General features: G+C 33.6%; 1 protein-coding gene across 2 annotated transcripts; it reads right to left on the bottom strand.

Moving 5' to 3' along the window:
* Nucleotides 1–10,448: 10,448 nt before the first annotated feature.
* LOC134851300 (neuronal acetylcholine receptor subunit beta-3-like) lies at nucleotides 10,449–24,500 on the bottom strand. Of its 2 annotated transcripts, XM_063867318.1 has the most exons (10): nucleotides 24,232–24,500; nucleotides 23,905–24,032; nucleotides 19,550–19,707; nucleotides 19,110–19,307; nucleotides 17,980–18,074; nucleotides 15,171–15,368; nucleotides 14,739–14,882; nucleotides 14,112–14,228; nucleotides 13,020–13,079; nucleotides 10,449–10,735 (listed from the first exon to the last, which is right to left on the bottom strand). In XM_063867318.1, the coding sequence occupies exons 1-10, from the start codon at nucleotides 24,266–24,268 to the stop codon at nucleotides 10,473–10,475; spliced, it is 1,398 nt and encodes a 465-aa protein (XP_063723388.1). In that variant the 5' UTR covers nucleotides 24,269–24,500; the 3' UTR covers nucleotides 10,449–10,472. The 2 variants fall into 2 exon arrangements, with proteins under 2 accessions (XP_063723388.1, XP_063723389.1); XM_063867319.1 differs by lacking the exon at nucleotides 13,020–13,079.

Here is a 24,500-nt window from a genome sequence, read left to right on the forward strand (position 1 = left end):
GAAGGGGGGTTTAAATGCAATCCAAACGGTTGGTTGCAATGTTCAATCTTGGGCAATCGCGACTAATTTTAACACTTGACTGGCATGAATTAAAATATTTTTGAAAATTTTTTCTCTCAGTCTAATTTTGAAGGAGAAAAGCAAGCGAGTAGTGAGTGTTTCTTAAGAACCCGTACCTAACAAAAACTTGGAAACCAGATCTGAGCATCTTCAAATCTTGCCTATTTCAGATCTTGTCCAGACATGGTGCATGTTTTCTTTGGACATGGTACATGTCTGAATCAGGACTGAGGCAGGTATGGATTCTATCACAAAAGCAGATCTGCTCAAGGACTGATTCAGACCTGGGGCACACATGGGTCAGACCTGGTGCAGACCTGCTCAGATCTGTTTCAGATCTGACCCATATCTGTTCCAGGTCTGAATCAGACCTTGAAAAGGTCTGCTTTGTGACAAAATCCATACCTGCTTCAGTCCTGATTCAGACATGACCATGTCCAAACGAAACATGCACCATGTCTGGACAAGATCTGATAAAGACAAGATTTCGAGATGCTCAGATCTGGTTTCCAAGTTTTTGTTGGATAGATTTCCACTCACTTAAAAATCAAAAAGACACTTAAAAATCAAAAAGAATGCAATCATAGAAAATTATCATTGTATATCAGGTATTGGGCTATAAAACATTTGTAACAAATCAACAAATTGAAAACTGAAAACAAGGACGTGATTTTAAAGGAGTTTTAGTGTTATTTTTTAAAACAACAAAAAAACAAGACACGTAACAAAAGTTGTGAATTCATTCGAAAACTTCAAAAAACTTTTTTTTTCAGATCTGATCATGTCGGATGCAGTTCAGGACAGATATGCAATATCACAACAAATGATCACCCTGGGCATATCTGTATTTTTATTTTTTTTTCTGTAACATTAAAATTTTTGTATCTTCCAGGTCTGAACATGTCTGATACAGTTCAGGACAGATATGCAATCTCACAACAAATGGATTAACCCTGGGCATATCTGTATTTTTATTTTGTTTCTGTGCGGGAACTTGTTGCTTAAACCATTAACAACTAAGCTTCAAAGCGTTTTCACCAAAGCTTGCCATTTGTTTTGGCCAATTGTTAATTACAATTTTTCAGCAATTGAAACTAAAGCTATTTCAATTATTTTTGGTTTTTGATAATTCGGCATGTACAAATTGTTTTAACTTTATCCGGGGAGATATGTTATTTTGATCCGATGTAATAAATCTGTAAGATTTGGCGGCGATTTTGTGTTTATTGGTGTCGTTAAGTTGAATCAAGGGGCGGATCTAGGAATTTCTCAAGAAGAGGGGTGCGATTTTCAAAAATTGTTCAAAAAATGTCCTGGGCTTTTTTAATGTTGACTAAATTGATTTTCCTAGCTCTCCCCAAGCACTAAAAAGACCTTATTATGGGCAAATTTCTGCGCTGCAGGCAAAATTTTGATTGAACAATAAAAAAAAAGCGTGTTTAGGCACTTTTTGGAAAATTCTGACCAAAAAATCGAGTTTTTTTTCGACGCGCGCTTCCACCTGGAATTTAGTAAAAATCGGCGCCTTTAAAAAAAATTACTGTGCGTCAGCCAAAAATAATGGATATCTTAAAATAGTTCAAAAGGGGGACCCTTTGGGTCGGCAGGGGGGTCGAACCTCTGAGGAACCCGCTCATAAATCCGCTACTGCTTGAATTATATCGAAACTTTTACTGCTTAATTAATTGGATATCTTTAACTATATCTCTTCTCGAGTACCTAGTAAAAAAACGAACATCCCCTATAAAGAAATAATCAACGGCTAAGCATATCAGAACTTTGCAAATGGGGGATATAGTTAAAGAGATCAAATTCATCTTCATTGAGTCGGCGATGATTCTAAAAAATCAATGCTGAAAAAGTGGAGGCAATTAATGTTTTGAATTCATTAAATTGTATTTCTAAAAAAGTTTGAGCTCTACCATAGTAATTGTTTTTAGTCTTCATGTTTTTATGTATCTACAGACGTTAGATCAAAGAGGTAAAATAGACATTCTTGGCTCACAACTGACATCTACTTTGTTTAATATTCAGTACATCTTCAGAAATTGAATATGTGCAGCCGGTTCTTACTTAGCGCACCAGCTATAGTAGGCTGCTCTGAAATACCTATTGTGTCATGTGTCATATGACAGTTTAATTTGAAAATCAATGCCTGTATGATGGCCTTTCACACTTTGTGCACTTAAATCCACGCACTATACGTGAGGTTCATAGCATGGTTATATGTTTACTATGGATCAGTGAACTCTTTGTGACAACCTTAAAGTCAAAAAAGTGTCAGCTTTGAACAAAAAATGTGAACTTAAGAGAAATGAAATTTTTTTAAATCGGCATAGCAATCTAACGGCACAAAAAAAACATAAAGAAAAAAGAGAAAACGAACTATTGACTCTTTAAGCATTGGTTTGCGGTCTGTTTAATGCCAAGCATTTTTTTAATTAATCAAGAATTACACTGAAACTACCCAGTTAATTGATGAGAAAGTTATATTTAAAAAAGCTCAGATAAAAACCAAAATCTTTGGTTAAAACCAATTTAAAACATTTTATCTAAAGTTTTGGAAGTTATACTTTCCAGAACTTTGTTGGACTGTGTAAGGGGCTTCTTTTGATATAATGTTCTCATCAATTAACTTGGTAGTTTCAGCGTAATTCTTGATTAATTAAAAAACGCCCAATTTTTGGGGGGTAAAAGTTTGGTTAAAAATTTCCGGAAAAAATTGCGCCATCTCAACTCTCGTAAAACTCTAAGGATTTTCTTTCTCTCGTTTTTTAATGCTAAGCCGAGTTGAGAAAAACGCGTCTGAAATTTCAAATTCTGTTTGTTTTGTCCAAATCATTTAAATAAGCACTGCATCTAAAACTTGAAGTAAAATTTGTCAAACGAAAACTTCTAACTTTTAGTCAGGTTGCTTTTTTGAACTTTTTTTAGGAAAGTGTTAACTTATTTTTCAATATGTTTTTTTCCAATATTAAAAATTTATTTCCATTGCCTAATAAATTTTCTGTTCTACTAAGTAGTTATTTCATGTAACTTGGACTAGAAATGAAAAGTTTTGATTTTTTTTCTGGACTTGAGAATGTTTTCTCCTAATTTTTCAAACTGATCGAAACATAATAGGGTTTTATCTGCCTAGCATCATCTGACTTCTTGGAATCATCATCTGATAACTAAATTGCATTGCAAAAATTAAGTTATAACCTACAATACACACAAAGACAAACGTACTTTCAGTGGTTGGAACAAAAATCTGATATGAAGTAGTTTTTTATGATTATAACTTCCAAAAAAATGCATTTCGGATTAAGCGAAGTAACCGAAATTTAGAAAAAGTGCTTAGCAGTGTTTTTTGTTGTTCTACCTCCTTGTTTTAATAACTAGTGATTTTTACCTCCACAATTTTCAAAAAACTAACATTCTGATGACAATCTGAGTTCAATAGCAACTTTGAGCTAAAACAGTACCGGGTTATTCTCCGTAGAAGTAAATTCAAATCATATTAATCTAAGAAACAATTCCATTATAAAAATCATTCATGAAAAACTCAAGAAAATTTTGAAACTATCGTAAAAACATCTTATTTTTTTAACCAAAATTATGACTTTCTATTTTAGATTTCAAAGTTTTACTGAAAAAAAAGCCAATTATGCAAATTCCATGATTTGGAAATTGTATAACAAGTTTTGGCGGTATAATTATTTCATTTCAAAATAAATTTCAAATTGCTTAAACAAGTTCTTAGCACCTTTTTGAAACGTAAAACGATATTCTCCAAAATGAAATTCTTCTGAAGGCGAAACTCACTAAAAAGATTTTTTTTTGCCAAATGTTCTCCCCCACAAGTAGAATTTTGAAAAATCAGGCCAAATAGGCGTTTTATGGCGCTTTTTGAAAACCTTAATGAAAAAAATGTTTTTATTTTTCGGCGCGCTCCCCTCTCAAAATTAGTATATTTTGGTGCCATCGGCGCCTTAAGAATTATTTTAGAGTCCGTCAGCCAAAATAGATTTCTCAAAGAAATGGGGACCCTTAGGGTTGGCAGGGGGTCGAATCCTTGAAGGTACGGGGGCCTCCCCCCGTATGTATGCTACTGTCAGGGGGCATTGTCTTTTGTGTTTGGCTACGAGCACAGCAAATTTGATTATAAGTTGGACATTTTAATGCAACTTTTATGATTGGCACTTTACGTGAGCCCTGTAATTATGATGGGCGCTGCTTTTTAATTGCAGCTTCCTGCTTGCTTAGCAGCAAGTTAAAAAGTTATTGTGCCGAGTTTTAAAGCGAGTGACGGAATATATATGCATGAGTGGACTTTTTGATTCCGACCAACTTCATGTTTTCACTTATGCGTAATTTTACAGAAATCTTTCTGCCATCTGAAAGATATCAATGATCAGAAGTCACATTGAAAAAAAAAATTGATTTCATTATGACATTGTAGAAGTTTGATTTTGGGATTTGTTTTTGGCAATTTTGGTACATTTGAATTGCACAACTTTCCAATTTTTCATTAGCGTGTAGCAAATGCGATGAAACATCCTAGCGATCAAAAATTCCGATTTGGGTCGAGATGCTAACTAACCCAAACAAGAGTACACGTATATTAGGTCGAAATTCTGAATGTTCCGAGTGCAATTTGAGGAAAAATAAAAGTCTTTGGTTGAAAAATGTATAATGTTATCGAAAAACAAAAACAAATTTTTTTCTTCATTTTATCCCATTCACGCCAACTTAATTTCAAAGGGATGAAGTTATTGCTCAGCATTTTGTATTATAATAATGAAACCTTCTGATTGCCCTCAATTCATTTTGGAACGGTTTGATCCGCCGCTTACGTGTGTTATAAGAAAGCAACATGTCGAGCATTAACCCAGGTTGACCGAAAATGCTAGTCATACAGTTTTCATATATGGCCCATACATTTCATACATTTAAAACGTGCATGCTATATGAGAATTGCATGACCAGCATTTTCTCATAGAAGAGTTGTAAAAAATTGTATGCACATCAGCCAAAATAGCAATTTTTAAAACCACATATTTTTACAATTTGAAAGTTTCATATATAACACAAGCTATTTTAATTGATAATTGCTCGAAAGGCTTGTCAAAAACGCTCAGTTGAAAAGTCGAAATGTGACTGTACGTTAACTTCGGTGCTGTGGGAATATTTAAAAAAGTTTTCGTCAAAATTTTTTATATATTAAAGAACTTTTCAACATATTTTTCTAAAAACCCTCAGGGACAGTCGGAACATTCGAGACTTTGCCAATACAATATATGCACCGTTTTTTGTTATTATAATTCAAACTCTATCTAGTGATGGTTAAAAAATCTTACCGGAAATGAATAAGGTTAACACTATAAGAAGTAAGAAAACGTAACGAACATTTACATCCATGACAATTTTGAATATAAAGTTGACTCAAGCGAAAAAAATGCAGTAAATAACAACAATTTAATTGAGACTATCTTGGAAACGTTTGAAGTGTTTTCAATAGAACTTCAAATATCATCATTTACAAGTTTATTTTATTTCAACGTTTTAGTGAAACGAATGTTCTTCAAACTATTTTTTTTAAATCAGTTTGTTGAGAAACCACACAAAAAGCTATAAGCGTCGATAGAAACTAGAATGATTGATAAAGTGATAACGTAGTAAATCAAAGTCGACTTGTTTCGCTTCTCAAAAGGTAAAACTTCTTTGAAGACCCGTATCGAGAAATATAACAGCTTTTTTAAAGATTGTTGCAGGTATTATTTGTAGATGAAATTACCCAAATATCAGTATTTATAAACTTTTATCCGACCTAATTCGATGTACCATCATTTAACCTTGCAATAGAAGAGAAAAATAACGGGATTTTTTTTGGTTTCGTTTGCTTTACTTTGTCTCCACCACCAACTTTTAATTAATAAGTTCCGTTATAAACTGATCACAAATTAATTTTTTATTGGATCCCTTTTTTGCCTATAATTTTGGAACCTAAACAAATAAAGCAGACCAAGAAAAGGGTGTAAAACGCAAAGAACCGAAATGTATATATATGAAAAGTTGCGAAATCCGGGAAAAAAATTGAAAGGTAGCCAGATAAAAAGAAAATTGATGAAATGAAGTTTTCTTTAATTGAATTGATCTTTTCAGGCGTGACTTGAAAATTCTAATTGGTAAGTGTTGAAATAAGTGTTGAGAAGGGGGAATACTACTTAAGTTGATTCAAACGGTGTCTTTTCCAATCAAGTAATTGAAAAGCGCCGCGAACAAAAACACAAATAAATTTAGCAGCTTTATTCAAGAAGTGAGGGAAATTTATTGTATTTAATCTAAGCGACTGAAAGCCATGTTTATTGTCCAATACCAACCGGATGAAAAAATCTTCCTCTCTCGCACCGAAAAAAGCAATTATATAATTTTCAAACCCAAAAAACGATGCATGTCAATTAAGATATGGCAAACAATATTTGAGCTTTTATGGACTTCTTAAGGAGCAATATGTAATCTAAGCGAACTATAGATGAACAAGATTGAACAAAAAAAAAACAGCCTAACCATTAATAAAATTTATCTTTAATGTTCAACATTACATTGTCATTTATAGATTTGTCTGAAAATCGTTAATTTTTTAAAAGATTTTTAAAAAACAATTCAACATTTGATGAAAAACATTTTTTAATCAGAGGCATCAGTAAAAATATACATAAGGAGTCAAATATCGTTACTTAAGTGAAACTGGACTCTCCATGCGTGGTTAGAGCAAACGACTACTTGAGTATACTTTTCAAATTTGTTTCAAAGGAGGCTTGCAATTCAATTAAGAGTGGGGAAATTGTAGGAAGCAGGCACTGGGTTGTTTTGACCATTCGCCACATTCCTAGAATAAATTTTACCCACTCAATCTCAGCATGCTAACGTCTTAATTGCGAGATGCCAAAACCTCAACTCTCAAATCATAAAGACGAATATGAATATTTTCAGACTGAAAAAAAAACTTAAGTGACAAATTTAATAAATATTGGACGTGAAGAAACTAAATTCAAGATCTTCAACGAAAAAGTAAATATTAACTAATAGCAACATTTCCACAAAAATTCTGCGTTCTTTCTTTGATCTAAAAACTTTGATTCTACTTTATATGCTTAGTTAACACGTCAATAAAAAGCTGGTTGGGGGGTTTCCCCTGAAAAAAAAAAACGTTTTGTCCGCGGGAATAATTGGTAAGAGTCGCAATAACAGAGATGTGCTGGGTAAATTTATTTAAATGGTGCTTTGTCTCTAAAATATTGACTGACAAAAGTCCAATTTAAGTAGAGGATTATTAGTACGCAAAATTGAGCAGTCAAGTAGCGAATGATTATAAAGCAAAACAAAGCGGCTTAAAAAACAGAGATTTCGCAATGCATCGCGATCCCATCAGTGGACGAAATTTGCCAGGCTACCAAATTTTTTTATCCACTGTAGGTCTTAAAAAGTGCAACCCCATAAGCTATAAGGAATCTTTTCGCCTGAGGCTGTACAAAAGAAAAGTAAATTTAAAAGTAAACCATCCTCAAGAAACCAAATAAATGTCCAGCAAACTAATAGTGCAGCGTATTAGCAGTTGTCAAGATTGAATCCTTGATTTGAATTTAAAATAGGTGGTTGTCTCTGACAACGAAATGTCCGCTAAGTTGCCTAAAAAGAGCTGTCACCACTTTGCAAAAGTGAAGGGCAGTAAGAAAATCTGAAAAAAAAGAAGAAAAAATGAAAAAAATAAAATAAAAAACATTTAAAAAAAATTGACAAAACTGGGGGGAAAAATTTTCAAAGCAACTTTATTTTAGCACCTAAGCCATGATAAATATAAACCTGGAGCAATGAAGTTGGTTGTGTAGCGTGTTTAGCGGATAATTGGTTTCCTGAATTAGAAGTATTCTAGACAGTTTTTGATTGATGAGCGACAAAAAAATTTCCATGACTACGGATGAAATAATATCTTCAAAAAACTTTCAGGCGCCTGCTTTGGTTTTATTTCACAATTTTAATCGGCAGACTTTTGAATATTTCTTTTAAATTGTATTCAACAAAAAGTGCCTAAAAACAAGAAACTCTTACCCGCTATTAGGACATAGACTACTCAATCACAATTCGCTCTAAGTTCAAACAAAAGGTCAAAAAATCAGTTGGTCAACTCATAAGGATTTAGCAGTGAAGCTTAACTATCTTAACGTAACTTGCTCAAAGGAGACTTACCCGGGCTGTAGACCGTCATAATAATCGGTACAAAAACTCCCCACACCTAAGAAATTCGTTTTTTGGACGATAAATAATATACTTAATTTCTAATCTACGATTCTGGCCAGAAACTTTTAATGAAATACGCAAGACTAAAGCAGGGATTTTCTAAAACTTCTTTATTTCTAATCTGAATTCTGATTAAAAATTCAATGAATACTCACATATGTAAGTGACAATTTTCACACACTTCTTAAACATCGTTGTAAAACATTCGGGATTTAATGTGAAATATAAAAAGCATAAGTCTTTTCGTTAAAAAAAGTTATTTATGTAGCAAAAAAATTTTCTATCATTTTTTGTATGAAAAAAGGGGTGGACTTGACCCCTTTAATTCCCCCGACTCCCAAAATTTTCGTTAAAAATGTCGACAAATACCCAAAGCTTCAATTTTTAGAAGGTTCCAAAACATTTAAAAACTCTCTGAACAGCATTTGGGTGAAATCAGACATTTAAAACTTTCATTGTCTAAATGATACAGTTAAATTTTCCTATAGGCAAGTCTCAAAACTTAGGCGAGTGTTTATATGTCTAGAGAGCTATGAACTTGATTGCTCAGGATTTTTGATTTTGTGCAGGTTCAATCAACACACCTTAAAATTTTGTTGCGTAGTTCAAAGCAGGCGACATTTGAGGCAATAGCGGATCCCTCAAAGCTTACGGAAATCTGCAATTTGTTATTGGGTTTTGCAAATTTTTGGGATGTATACGATCTTTCATCAGGGAGCACGCGCCGGAAAAAGTATTCAATTGCATACACTGGTTAAGTTAAGACAATTTATCTATAAAAGAAGAGATCAACATACAAGCTGTACATCTCATCACGGATTTAAGTTCAGTTTTTGGATGAAAATATTTCTAAAAACTCCCAAAAGCAGTATTTTTTCTTGTTGTTTTTAAAAATCCAATGATGAACAAAAAATTGAAAAACAGGGTCTTCTTTATCTTTTCTATGAAAATCAGCTTAATCGACTTTAAAATGGGTCGACCGAGTTTGATTTTTTGTTCAGAAATTCCCTTTGAAAAAATTCTAGACCCCTTGCATTATATATACATGCCATTTTATCCCACATAAAATTAAGTTTGTATATGAAAATAAAATATCCTAAATCTGGCAACAGCCTAAATCTGTCATGCCTTTTAATCTTGGGCATTCGGATCGGGAGCCGCAAATCAGTTCCAAATTTTTCATATCCCGGATTTTTAAATATTTTTTTTTTCATATGTTTCACACGCAAAAACAATTCGACAAATTTTTCGTTTCTAAGTTTAGCTTTCATGAGAGTTATAAATATGTTAATCATTTAGTTGTTCTTTTTAATTGCCTAAATTTAATTTCACTTGAAAGATTTTTATTTCATTTGACTGTTCCTAGCTTTTCATCATTACCCCCAAAAATTTTGCTAAGATTTTACTTTAGGACCATGTGCAGGCCTTCTTGTGGCGGTCCTATAAATGATCAGAAAATATGCTGTTCTAACTAACTGCATTTTGATAGTACATATGTACTGGATTATTTTGCTAATTGCAACTGTTTAACAGTTTTACAAGCTAAACAATCCGACAATAAGATCAAATTTGTGAAATTTTGTTCGTTTTCAAGTTTGTTTCGACTGACTTGACTTTATGTTTCGACTTTAAGTTCGACTGTGCTGTAAATTTGTGTTAGATTTTATGTTTCGAGCTTGTGTTCGACTTTATACCAAAATAGGTAGCAATGCAACTAAAATTTGTGACCCAGAGTCAGTATGACTGCGGGTGAAAGGTTTTTGACCCACTCTGAGACTATCGAGCAAAGAGTTCTGTTAATATAAAATTCGCATCATGGATCGAACCGGATTAAATTGTAAAAGATTAAAATGTGCAAACACATTCAAAAACAGTAAAAGATAGCCAGCCAATCCTTTAAACAACATTCTTTCATGTGCAGTAAAGTTTTCAAGTACATCTATACTATTTTTCATGTACATCTTTATGCTATGAAACTTTGATAGTGTAGATGACACAATTTCGCTTTCTCATAGGCAAGTCTCGAAACAAATTAAATGAAAAATTTTTCTTTTTCCATTACTTTTAAATCTTAAATCTACAATTCGGAACTTAGAGTGCACAGTGAAACTTAAAGAATACACAGATTTTTATGCGTGGGGGATAAAAAATACAACGTGGACAATCAAGATAATAACAAAAAGAATGATTGCGAAAAGATGGTCGGCGACAGCGCACAACTTCTGTCTTCTCTCATTGGACTCGTTCGAAACCCCATTTTTAGTTTCCTGGATGACCTTGACAAGTTTGATCAAGGAAGTTTCCAGTGAAAGTTTCGAATCTATCTCCAATCCTGGGTTTTTGGACGAGATGTGTTCACTGTCTGCTTGATTCCTTGGTTCAACTTTAGATGCTAAAATAAAAAAGAGGCTTCAATGACTGCAAAGCTCGAATGTGATGAGTTCAAATATGCAAAGTTCAGTTAGAACAAAGACAACTCGCATCAGGATGGAGCCTTGAATGTTCTGACTGCCTTTTAAGGTCAAAGGAGAAGTATTTGCTCTTAAAAAATGATGATCTTTTCCAAAAAAAAATTAAAAAGTTCTATTTTTTTTTTTGAAAACCATATCCCCTCACGTTATGTATAGTACAAAGTGATATAGTTCGCTGATGGCAAAATTTTGACTATACCAAATAACTTGCTTGAACCCAATTTGGGCGCTAGGATTTGTAACAGACGGCCTTTTACCAGACCACATAAGAATAGACCAATTTAAATGCTAATTTGAAACGAGGCTTTGACAAATGAAGTGGTTAAAACAAACACAGTTTTGATGAGAAGAGCGCTTTAATTATTTATGACCAGACTAAGCGGCGTCATTACATCTGTCAAGCAAATGTGTTTATTAAATCTGGTAAAAGGTCTAGGTACTAGTTTTTATATAAAAAAGGTCGGACTGGTAAAAGCGCGTCCCCCAGCTCAAAACGATTTCTAGGACGGATTAATTTTTCGCTTACGCGTTAATAGCATGCATTAAATCGCTCCTTAAACATCCCAAATCTTTAAAACATGTTTGGATTTAATTTTTTGTTACTTTCAAAAAAACGTTTTGAAAAACGTTTTTCAAAATTTTCCCCTCATATGCTCTGTAAAGTTAAAAAAATATACTTTTAGCAAAAAGCATGCCTCAGTTCAATTTGGGACTATTTAAAGGTTGGGTTATTTCTTCGATTACGGTTTTAAAGCACGAAAAAAACAGCGCCAAAAAGTTGACCAATTTGGCAATTTTTCAAACCCTACAACCTTACGAAAATTGATCTCAGGAGGAAAAAATATTTTTAAAATAACTTGTGATTATAACAACAATACTTTTCGAATGAGAAAAAAAGTTCCGTCAAAAATTGCTAGTTTTTTTTTAGTATAGTCTGTATAAAAAAACCAGCCCAAGCGCAAATCAATTTCGTCATTTTCTACTAAAGTCTGAACAAAAAAAACAAATAATTAATGTCCTCAAATCAATAGTGGAATTATTGGTCGTATCATTATTGGATAGCATTCGACAACTTTCACAAAAATTACTCATTCTACATCCATTTTCTTTAGTCATGCGTCAAATTTTTGGACTTTTTTTGGCAAACTGGTTTGAACAGGATCAAACTGGATTTAACTTTAATTAAATCGTTAAGTTAGAATGGAAGGTTGTTTAAATTGGGGTAGTACAACAGTGCGCAAGTACAACACTGCCGAAAAACATAATCTTGTTCAACAGTGCCCAAAATTTTTTTGAATATCGTTTTTACTTGTCCGAAGTGACAAACAATTAATTATATTCAAATGGACGGAAGTTGGAGAGACGAAAAGGGCTATTTAATTGACGCGCCTTGGAATACAAACTAAAGTTCCCCGAGCGCGGCGTCATTAAACTTTTCGATCAAACAAAACAATATTTAGTCAAAATTGCTAACAACTCACAAAAAGAACTTAATTTTTCCAAAAAACATCAGTTTTGGGCACTGTTGAACACATTTCCAATTTCGGCACTGTTTTAGTTCGGCACTCTTGACTTTTAATACGATCAGTCTAAAAATCCTTGTTTTGCCACTCCCAGCGATGAGATTCCATGAATAATAATCGATTGCTCAAATCTACTTAAATTTTACAAAACAATATCCAGCACGCTTTCCATACCCTTCCGTGTGAAATGTTTAACCCATATCCCACCTTTATCCCATTTTATATCCCCCTAACAGCCTACCCCCTTCAACCTTCACCCTCCCCTTTCTCTCCTCCCTCTCCCCCAAATCTAAACGTCCCCCATGTAAACTGAAAAAAAACAGGCCAAAGAAAACGTTTTTACGCGTTGTTTAAATTTAACTGCCCTCCACGAGCTTACCCCTCCCCCCTCCCCCCTCTCCCAACAAACACATCCCCACCACCCCGATCTCTCATCAACCCCCACTCCCTCCCTCACTCAATCATCGCTCCATATACTATTTTCACACAAGCTGTGGAGGGCTGAATGGAGGTAGGAGCCTCAAGTAAAACGTCAAGTAGGAGCCTCAAGTTGAAAAGTCCGAGGCCTCAAGTAAAACAAAAAATGATTCGTTATGCTGTTTTACTCTGTATTTTTTTTGTTAGTTTATAATCTTTTGTTAATCCATTATAATTGATTGTTTTAGGTTTTATCGAGACTGACCTTGAAAATCCATTATGATTGATAATGATCCTTGAAACCTCAGTGTGTGTTCTTGAGTTACTAAAAACATTCGAGTCCAATTAATCGGCAGTCGTCTCATTCAAGGCTTTGCAGTCTTGTTATTCATTTTCTTCTTCAATTTCAAATTAATTTCTTAGCTTCTTCAACTTTAAGTTTTAATGGAATTTATATTTTCAACTTTGTTTCAAATTGCGCAAAAATTTGCAGGATTTATTACATAACTTAAACGAGTAATGCTGAAGTTTCGTAAATTGTAGCAAGAACGCTCTGAGAATAAGTTTAGAATAATGATATCGTTCTTTTTCTAGTAATACTGTGTCAATTTTGAATCAAAAGTTTTCGTTTTTTCATCATATAGGGGGGTATAACCGAAAAAACCCACAAATTTTACTAACTTACCCGCCCTTAAGAAAATTCGGAAAAAATCGATTGTGGTGGATTTTTTTGACCATTGATAATCAGGAAGAACTTTTGTCTTCGGATGTGCTTTAACTTTTTTCCAAGCATAATCACCGGAGTGGGTTGAGTGATGTTTCGTATTTAAAGCCCTTTTAGTCATGATTTGAACGACATCGAAAAACTTCAAAAATTAGTTCCATTATTGAGAACAACTGGTTTGAAGTTTTTGAGTTTTAAATAGTCTAATTTCGAGCAAGTAAGACTCGCTCGAGTTTGAATTAAAAATTCATATTTGTGTAGTGAAAAAACTTAGTTTCACTTCGAAAAACTATAACTAGTTTTTTCAGCTTCGCTTAGCGCTTTTTGGCAATAAGGAGAAATTTTTCAGAAGTTTTTTTCATTTTTTGACGCCAGTTGTCAATTATGTCTCTTTCAATAAACTTTTCATAAACTGCTTATGCTTATGGTTCTCTCATCACGCCACGCACAACAATTTGGAATATATAAGAGAGAGAGAGAGAGAGAGAAAGAGTAAGTAGTTTTTTTTTCATGAACATTCTGTCGGAACATTCTGTAATAATTGCACAGCAACCGGCTATCCATATTAATCTTAAGATCCTATCTGAACTGTAATTTGAATAAATTCTAGCTGTAGCATAATCCTAAACTTACTGGCAGATTTGAGGTATCCTAATACATTGGCGTAGTCGTAGAAATAGATCGACATGATGACAGCGTTGTAGAGCAGAGAAAGAGCAATCAATGAAATCGTGATCAGGAAGTAGTAGCCTAAAATCGAATGTAATAACACACTGATCACCACAAGGCAAACATAGCCAATCGAAGATTGGAAAAAAGTAATGAACGCAAGTAAACATAAAAAACACTGATTTTTTTTAAATAATCTCATCTTTCGAATGGCAAAGAAAAATAGATGCCCTTTAAGATCTTTGAATTCCTAGAACAATTTGGCGCTTTTTTGATAACATGAAACTAACTGGAGAAAACTGGGTCAAAAGTTAAAACTTTTACTCCGCTTACTTAAAATTATTCGTTAAAATTTTTATTACAATTTTGATACAACTTACTCAGGAGCTTGGTAGAAAAGAGGACCAAAAATCTAAAGAATATAAGCATTTTTTTCATCCGATAGATGAAAAGAAAACGGCTGTGAAAAATTTTGGCATGTTTAGATTGTGAAGATTCAAATGATGGCCCTAGAATGGTTTAAGCATGATATGGCCATAAAAATGGCCATATCTCCATCATGATGGCCAAAAAATTTAGCAAAACACTCGCCGAGCTCGGGGAAGTTCTGGGAGCTGGTTGGTATGAGCCCTGAGAGGATCATTAGATTGACCACCTGTGCCAGCAGAATGGTCACTCCCAACCCCATTTTCTCCCCACTCTCGACAGGAAGAAGCACCGACAGCACAGTCAGCACTAAATCAAACATTCGATAGCTTCTTTTAACACCTTATTTGACATCTGAAAAGTAAACTATAAACTTATATTGTTTATATTAGGTGGACAGTACTTTCATACTCTAATTTTTTCAACGTTTGAAAAAAGAAGGAAATAGCTATTCGTTATACTTCACAGTTTCGTTGGGTGTATTTTCCTCAAATTAAAGTCATTGAGTGTCAGTTGGTATTTTTAAGCCAGTGTCAACTGATATTTCTAAATAAAAATTGAGAAAACCTGTAGTCAAAACTATGATAATTCACTTACGTGTTAGAATGAGACACGGAAGAACTAATGTGTAGACGAAGAACTGTGGTTTTCTCCTCATTTCTAGCGTGTACACAATGACTTCGAATTCTTTAAGTGTGGACCCCAACCTCGCTTTACGTGTGGTATTAGTCATTCGGGCACTGACAAGGTCCCATTGCGAATTGGGAATGTATGATTCCAGACTCATACTACTGACTAATTAAATAATCGCAGTTAAAACAAGGAGAGCCGGTTAGTGCGCAGGTAGCACAGAATGTTCCGACCATAGTCTTAAAAATATATATATTTTTTAAATTAGTGTTTTTTTTTCTGCGAAGGGTGATAGAAATATCTAAGCAAAAAACTATAAATTTAGCATATTAGACATTCATAGTAAAATAGGTATAGTTGGAAAAAAACTTAAAGAGCAACAATATTTTTAAATTTGCTTTTGCAAAATTGTTTTTAAATTTTTGAAGTTTTATATTTCCAAAATAGCGTTTAAAACACTCCAAAAATCATTCAATTGGAATAAATCAAGTTTTCAAGGCTTAAGCATAATGAAATTTTTAACTTTAATCGAATCACGACTGAAAAAACTTTATTATGGTGTATCACTTGACTCATTCCGATCATTAGTTGTGGGATATAGTTTTACTTGGGAAACGAAAAAAAAAAACAAACCCGAATACAAAGTTCCTTTGATTATTTCAATGCAAAGCCCTGAATGTTCCGACTGCTTCGAAATGTTGTCGAATTACAGAGTTTTGATTTTTTTTTTTAAACATGCAAGAAATGAAAAACTGCCTTGATTTCTTATTCTAATTTTAATTTTTGAAATTCTTAGCCTCACATGCTGTTAAGTTTCCAGTGTGTATTTTTGGGTCTATGCATAAACTTTATAGAAAAAATTGGGGAAAAATTATTTGCTCAAAAAATTAAGATGTGTCTGGAGAAAAACTACTCGAACACAAAAGTTCCGTAAGTTGTCTCAAAAGTTGAAACATTAACAATCCCGGATTGGTCTCTCAGTGCAAAACAGTACTGTTGAAGTAAGATTTCAGTATAACTCCAGTACTGCATCAGAGCGGCACAAAACTACTTCAGTTTCCCTGTTTTTTAATCCTGAATCATTGCTGATATTTTTTACTCAACAAAGATCAGAGATAATTTGCCAGAATGGTTTTTTTCCAAAAAATACTGAATTAAAGCAGACGCAATATGTGACTTCAGTAGGCACCAGTTAAACCAAAAACTTGTAAAACTGATTATAAAATATGGGTCATGCATTTTGTCAAGGAATTATCAGGCATTTTTTCAGTTAAATCTTATAGAGGAAAAGGGTCAAAAAAGTTGCAAGCTTGGCACTAAACCAGTTAACTGAGTGCATAGAAGTATTGTGCCTTTTCTATGCAACCACCTTAAGTAATTGCGGGAAACTTTGATATTTTGTGAGAAATATCATTTTTTGAGAATTTTGAAATCAGTATTAAAGTTCTTTACTTCTTCCACTAGACTAGTAGCATTATAGATTATTTTGCTGCTACAAACCCTCCGAAATAACATAATTGACTAGGCCAAAAGAAACGGTTGAAAACCAAAATTAATTATTACATCGTCGTAAAACTGAAAATTTCATACTAAAAAAACCTGGGCGAGTCAGAGCGTTCATGTTTTTTACGTTTACCCAGGGTCGGATCTAGGATTTTCTTGAGGCGGGCGGATTCTCAAAAAAAAATTCGAAAATTTTGCGACCTTTTTTTAGATCGACCAAATAGATTTTCTAAGCTCTCCCAAATGCCCATTAAAACGCAATTTAGTCGAAATTTTTTGCGCTGCAGGAAATTTTTTGGCAAACTTTGACCAAAAAATCACGTTTTTTTGGCGCGCGCTATCCCCTCAAAATTTGTTTTTTTTTGGTGCGCATTATCCCCTCAAAATTTGTATTTTTGGCGCCAAAGGCTCGTTTAGAAAAATTTTAGGGACAGTCAGCCAAAAATGGATGTCTCAAAATAGTACAAAGGGGGGAACTTTTGGGTCGACAGGTGGTCGATTCCGTGAGGGGAGGGGAGTCCGAACTCCCCCCCCCCTAAAACCGCTGCTGCTTTTACCGATATAACCATCAAAAATCACAAAAGTGTTCTCGTCGGCGCGATAAACTCCAAGTGTTCTAAGTGACTTTTCAATAGTCTTAATTGCGACAAAACTATCAGTTTATTGTTCCGACTTTCGATACGAAAGTAACGGAGTATTTGTGCTCGGGGTGGGTTTTTTTTTTCTTCAGACAAATTTCGACTTTTTAACGCAATTTTTGACGCAATTTTTGACGCAATTTTTTATATCATTCGAAAGTTGTACTTTTTTCGTAAAGTTATGGGGGTTTAAAGATTGCCATTTTGGCCAATTTGGGACAATTACCGCGCGATAAATTTCGCGCTATTAACGCGTAAGCGAGATTTAATCCGTCTTAGAAATCGTTCTAAATTGGTTCAAGGAAGCTTATATGCCATAATTGATTTGTTAATAGGCGCAAAAGCTATCACTTTGTACTTAATATGACCTGTGGGATGATGTTTTTACATAAAATCTCAAATTTTTTCAAAAAACATTTTTATATTTTTTTTCTTACTTTGAAGTTTTTCATTTTATTATTGCTCCATAAACCTTAAAAGGAAGTCGGAACTTTCAGGGCTTCGCCCTGATACGAGCAGTCTTGTTTAATTTTGAAATTATTGCTTTTTATCGTCTTTAAACGATTAGTTCAAAGCTTTGTTTAATCAATTTGTCAACCAAATGGAAAACTTGACATTAATTTGAAAACACATACCGGTGGGAACTGGATGCTGTATGATGAAGGGGCCTAGACCAGTTGGAAAAAGCGCCCGTGGGAAGGTAGTCATATCTGTGAACCATGGGCCGATTCTGAAATGAGACTATTTTAACTTTTTTCTGAATATCACTGAGAAAATATTTTTTTTTGCAATTTTTTCAGATTTTTCAACTTTGAGATAAGGCATAACTCTAGAAATTTATTTTAGAAAACACTCTGTAAAATGTGCTATCGCCATTAAAAGTTATCTGACATTACTTTCGAATAAAACATTTTTTCTTCAAAGAAGATCACGCAGAATTTCAACATGGGGGGAAGAGGCGGATTTTCAAAAAAATTTCGAAAATTTTGTCGACTTTTTATTTACGGTCGACCAAATTGATTTTCCGTGCATTCCCAAAACACTATAAAGACCATTTTGTGCCAAAAATTTTTGCAATGCAGGCAAATTATAGAAACAACGGTGCCCAAAAACCCGTTTTTGGGCACTTTTTGTAATAATTTGACAAAAAAAATGGACTTTTTGGCGCGCGCTCCCCTCTCAAAGTCAGTATAAATTGGCGCCAAAGGCGCCTTTAGAAAAACTTTAATTTTAGTACGACTAAAATGGATGTTATAAAATAATAACAAATGGGGGATCCTTTGGTTGGTGAGAGGGTAAAATCCCTGAAGGGAGAAGCGTCTAAATACGCCCCCGACTTTTCCATCGAAATTCATTTTGCCAATCAAATGACATCTTAAAACGCCACCAGCAACCATCCCACTCCCTAGTTTATTGGGGATTTTTCCTAGGACCTCTGTTGGAATTATTCAGGCAAACAAAATCATTAACTAAAAGTCAAAGCCAAGAAATTTCAATCCAAGGCTGAGGAAGATTCATTTCGAGGCAAAGTTTTAATGTTTCAATTCAACTAGATTAAACTCGGTCCTTTTTGGGCTGAAAAATGGGACATTGATTCTATGTATCTACATTTAAAAATGAGAACCCAAAAACGGGCCGTGCTGCCCTAATGGCGCTCTCCCATACAATTCAGATTTGTTTTTGAAAGTCTATATAACAACTAATGTATCTAGACATCGTTTGGAAACAATGGGTGATTATTTATTTTTATTATTTGACATCTTACTCGATGTTACAGTACTGTGTGTCAAATGGGAAATCAGTGACATCAAAAGTGCAGGTCGTCTTCTGAGTTAGGGCCAACGGGAACACGACTAGTATTCCGTCGGGATTGACCGGACAGGCATCGTATGGTGCAGTTCCATTGCAGTCGTAGAGCCGCATCACCACTGGATCCTTGAATGAGCTGCTTACCTTCTTCAAGCTACAGCAATAAGAATAAACTGTCCGTTTTTTGAAACCATGTGAATTTTTCTCAGAATTTTATCTGACAATAAACCCAAAACCTGACGAGATTGGGAACATTTTAGAAAAACATTTTAGAAAAACTTTTCAGTTTGTTTCTTATTATTACTTAATATTAGTCATATCTGGATTAACTGCCGGTTTTTTCAAAAAATTTGTGCCCCAAGAACCAACAATCATCGGAAAGATTGACAGTCTTACCCGTTAAGAACAACAATATCAGGAAGCCAAACGCTGTCTGATCCAGGATAGAACTCGTACAACTCTGGGAAGTAATCGTCCCAATCTCGACGGTCGACACCCAAAACATATCCCACATAGAGCCACAGTTTAGTTGTTATTGTCTCCTCCCTTTCGTTCTAAAAAGATTAGTTGCAATGAATATTGCATCCACTGTTATCATTTTTCAAAAATCAAAAACCTTTTAAAATATTTTAACCCTACTTTTGTTATTTTGCACGTTTTTTGTCGTTTGGGTTTTGCATCAAAAATGATTATTAATGGCTGAAAAATTGGAAAAATCAGTATAGGATTGAAGTAATTCTTAGACTTTCAATTTTTATCAGGATAATTAATAAGTATAGACAATTGATAAGCAAGCACAAAATTTTTCGACAACAATGAGATTATCAAAAAATATGGAACAAACTCAATACAATATGAAGTAGCTAAAAAAAGTTTCTGTTTTTGGATTTGTTTTTGGCAAAAGGCAATAAAATTGAAAACACTGCAAAAACAAGAATTAATAAAAGCTAAGTTAAATTCAAAACTGTGATAGAAAATTTAGTCACTCAGTTTCTCATCAAAAAGTAGTAATTTGGTCTGAAAACTGAAAAGCTCAGACAAAAGTTGCTCGACACTGAAGCAGCCTTTATTGATATTTTTTGAAATGAATTTCTCAACCTGAAGGGCTGTGATATGATACAAACGTTAACCCCGACCCCATACACCCAGCTCTATCAATAGTTTTCATTGAGATTGTCAAAAAACGAACCCTATGCGATAGTTTCTTCCAGTCCTTTTGTGTTGTGACGTGGTCTGTACAAAAACGCTGTATTCAAAAGTTTCGAAGACTTTAGGGTGTTTTCAAAACTCGTTTTTTAAAATGAATCTTCTCTTAATTCACGAATATTTGAGTTATTGAAGTGATTTTTTTTCCGGCAGGCAGAACAAACTCGCCGAGTTTTGGTAATGTAGTTCATTGAGTTGAATTGATTTTTGTTCACGCATGTTAGCGCGATTCAATGAACTTTTGCAGCTTTTCGTGCTGATCAAGTTACTGTAGTGCTGCATGAAACCTACCGGATAAACTGGACTAAAACAGATTTTTCTCAAATTGAACTCGATTTTCTCAAATTGCGATTTATTTGGCCGAAAAATGACCAATTTTGTTACCAGTTTTTTTATGGTGCGAATTTGTTGCAAAAAAAAATAAAATACAACTTACACCCTTAAAACGGGTCAATTCATTTGGTTCGAAATTATGGCAGCAAACAGGGTAAACTGATGTATGTAAGAATTACTATAATTGACCTGGTTTATCTCCTTATTTTTGAACCAAATAAACTGACCATGACCAGTTTTGAGGGTTGTAGTTTTGGTTTTTGCATTAAGATTTGCATCATCAAAAAGCTGGTAAAACACCAAGTGTTCTTTATCCTCATCATTTTGACCAAGTATAACCCAATTTGAGAAAAACTAATTAGAAAATTATGTTTTAGTTCATTTTATACTGTTGTTTTCATTCAGCGCTACAGTAATTTGTTCAGCTCAAAAAGTGGTGAAATCTCATTAAATCGCGCTAACATGCGCAACAAAAACAATCCAACTCAATGAACTACATCATCAGAATTTAGCAAACATTTTCGGCCTAAAGAAAAATAAATCCTTTCAATGACCCAAATATTCGTGAAATGAAAGAGGATTTAGTAAAAAAAATTAATTTGAAAACACACTGTATATATTTTTTTCTCAAATTAAACTGAGGGATAAAAACGTACAATCAATCTTTGAAATCAAACAAATATGAAGCATGGTTCGATTTATTTTTTTCTGAAACCAAAGCAATTTTCACTTCCCGCGAACAAAGCAAAAGTGCAGCTCGACGATTTCGCTATAGGAAGCGCAAATTTTAACGATATGGCTTTTGCATTGGGCAAAATTTGATTTTCTGCTAAGAATAACTTCGGCGCCGCGGGTAAAAATTGCATTTTTTTCTTAAAAAAATATGAAGGAGTTTGACTATAAAAATTGCTTATTTCAACGGGTTCTTTTCCTTAAAAACTATTTTGCGCCAATGGGTATCATGCAAAATGTTATCAACCACCTGCTGAATAAAACATTGAATTTGGAGAATAACTACAGACTATTTTTTTCCCTTTGATCAAAACACGGACAACTATCAAGATTGTTGCATGATTTTTGCGTGGAAACAAATTTTTGAACCTATCGAGTACTGGTAAAAATAATGTCTCAGCCTAAGAGATTTGGTGCGAATCCCGCGCTAACCACAAAACCAAAAAAAACCCACAACCAAAACTGTTTACTTCAATGAAGTAACAAGTTTTCAAAACATGCCACATTTTGTTGTCTAGGGGTCTAAAACGAGCCAATGCCGTTATTAAAAAAACTCGAAAATTGTTTTTCCAACTATAATTTTGTCCAATTTGACTGAAATTTCAAGCAAAAAATGGTTCAAGCTTGCCAGATTGCTTCTAATACTTATTTCGGTCTGTTTGAAATTGAGTTTTTTAGAACTTCGAATTTAAATTTGGTAATCAAAATGATTAGTTCTAACCTGCACCAATTGTTCATGGTTAAAAATCAATTTTAATGGGTTATTGTTGACTGAAATGTTGTCTATATTTGATCGATTATCATGGCAAAATTAGATAGCGTTATAGATTTTAAATCCATTATGATCGATTATTTTCAAACATCAAAATCTAAAATAATTCATCATAATTGATTAAAATCCAATTTTGTTTTCAGTAATATCGATTATTTTTTTTGTAACTTTTTAATTTTCTATTTTTTTTGCAGCGTTCTGCAAAACTCAAGCGCGAACGAATACATTTATGTTTCTAGCCAAGGGGTAGCCCCCCCCCTCCCTCACCACGTCCCCCATTTTACAACTACCCCATCCTCGTTGACCCCCAGCCCTCACAAACATCTTCATCAAACAGCCCGCCCCCAGAACCACAAAAACCCCACACACCCACCCACATAGATAACTTTTGGGTAGGGATTAAACGTGGGGGGATATATTAAAATGGCAGGGTTTGCAAAAAACAACTAAATAAAGGAATAAAAGAAATCCGTGCGCAACTTATTATAAAACGCGATTGGAATTTAAAAAAAGGCAAATTAAGCAAACTACGAAATAACTTAAGTTCAAATTTATTATAAACATAGAATCAGCACACGGAAGATTTTTCAAAATTGAAAATTAATCTATTATAATTGATTATAATGGGTTGTTTCTTTCGATGCATTTTTTTTGAAATTAACTCGAAAATACCCGATTACAATTGATTAAAATAAGATTTAATTGTTTCGAACAAAATTAAGAATACAGTGCTGATTTAAATTAACCGGACAAAACGCGTTAAACTTGAAATTTTAAATGCATTTTTCTCAAATTGGGTTGAGTTTATGTGAAAACTTATGAAGACAAAACTTGCTTAAAATTTTAGCAGATTTAATATGGTGTAATTTGTTTTGCGAATTTCGGGCCCAAAATTTTACCCCAAAAGTTGGTCATTTTGGCTTTTCTTAGTTAATCAAAAATTACGCCAAAAAATCCCAGTCGATCACAGACATAATTATATCAAATTGAGCCCCTTACGTAGCCCAAAAAATTTTAAGAAGGGTATTTTCTCCAAAAAAAAATGCAAATTGATTAAAAATTGTTTTTAAATAAAAAGTTGGTATTTTATATAATGTAAAAATGACCTTTTTTGTCTATCAAACAAAAATAAATTAATTTATACAATATTTTGGAGAAAATACCCTTCATAAAGTTTGTTGGGCTACGTAAGGGGCTCATTTTACTATAATTATGTCTGTGATCGACTGGGTATTTTCGGCGTAATTTTTGATTAACTAAGAAAAACCAAAATGACCCTTTTTTGGGGTAAAATTTTGGGCCCTTTTTTTGCAAAATAAATTACACCATTTTAATTCTGCTAAAATTTTAAGCGAGTTTTGTCTTCATAAGTTTTCACCTAAACTCAACCCAATTTGAGAAAAATGCGTTTTAAATTTCAAGTTTAACGTGTTTTGTCCGGTTAGTTTAAATCAGCACATCGTATAATCTATTTGTAATTTATTATAATCGATTGTTTTCGAATTTCAGAGAAGCAGACTATGAAAATGCAAAGTAATCGATTATTAATCATGATACTTGAGTGCGAGAAGTTAATCAAGTTTCTTCAAAACTACTTTTCCGAAAAAATTTTTACCTACAGTTTGGCATATATTGAAAATTACTGATTAAGTGATGGATCTCAAACTGATCACTAATAAAACTTGAGAAACAGCGCATATTTTCCTACCACGTCTATGATGTTGTAGATGTCAGCAAACACATACACAATGTCCGAGACAATGCCTGGTCGATGAGTCAGTGGAAGATACTTTTCGACAAACTTAGTGATATTTGCATCCATATTCTGGCTGCATACTGAAATCAAGTTTAATTGCTATAAATAGTCTGTTTATTCTCCAAAAAATTAAACAAAAATTGGCTATAAACTCCGAAAGATTAAAGAGAACGATAATGAATATCTGGCTTTCCGGCTCAGGAATTTCCGGCTTACAAGAGACGAAACCTCAGTGTTAGAGGAACTTCAAGGTAAACTGGTGATAAAAAGTGTTCTTACCTGAGCAAACAATGGTGAGAAGAATAATTAACAACATTTTAAAAGTTAGCGTTATGTTGTACAGTGTTTTCAGCTATACCATTATTCAAATTATGTATTTAAATCAAAAAGAAAGTACTAGCAGCCTTCGGTTTTATTGACGTTTGTATGACGTTCATATTTCTTTTAGTGGCCATCCAAACGCTGCTCCAAAAAGTAAAACATTCAGAAGATTTTCGAAGCTAAACTTAGTTCAAACTTTAGAAACTAGCTTTGAAAGACAAGCAACA

The sequence above is a fragment of the Symsagittifera roscoffensis genome, chromosome 7, assembly GCF_963678635.1.
Source record: "Symsagittifera roscoffensis chromosome 7, txSymRosc1.1, whole genome shotgun sequence".
In the NCBI taxonomy this organism is placed as follows: Eukaryota; Metazoa; Xenacoelomorpha; order Acoela; family Convolutidae; genus Symsagittifera; species Symsagittifera roscoffensis.

Coding starts and splice junctions, on each gene's coding strand:
- LOC134851300 (XM_063867318.1), bottom strand. CDS start 24,268: ATGTTGTTAATTATTCTTCTCACCATTGTTTGCTCAG. Junction 19,308..19,549: donor GATATTGTTGTTCTTAACGG/GTAAGACTGTCA, acceptor TTATTGCTGTAG/CTTGAAGAAGGTAAGCAGCT. Junction 14,229..14,738: donor CCAGAACTTCCCCGAGCTCG/GCGAGTGTTTTG, acceptor ATTCGATTTTAG/GCTACTACTTCCTGATCACG.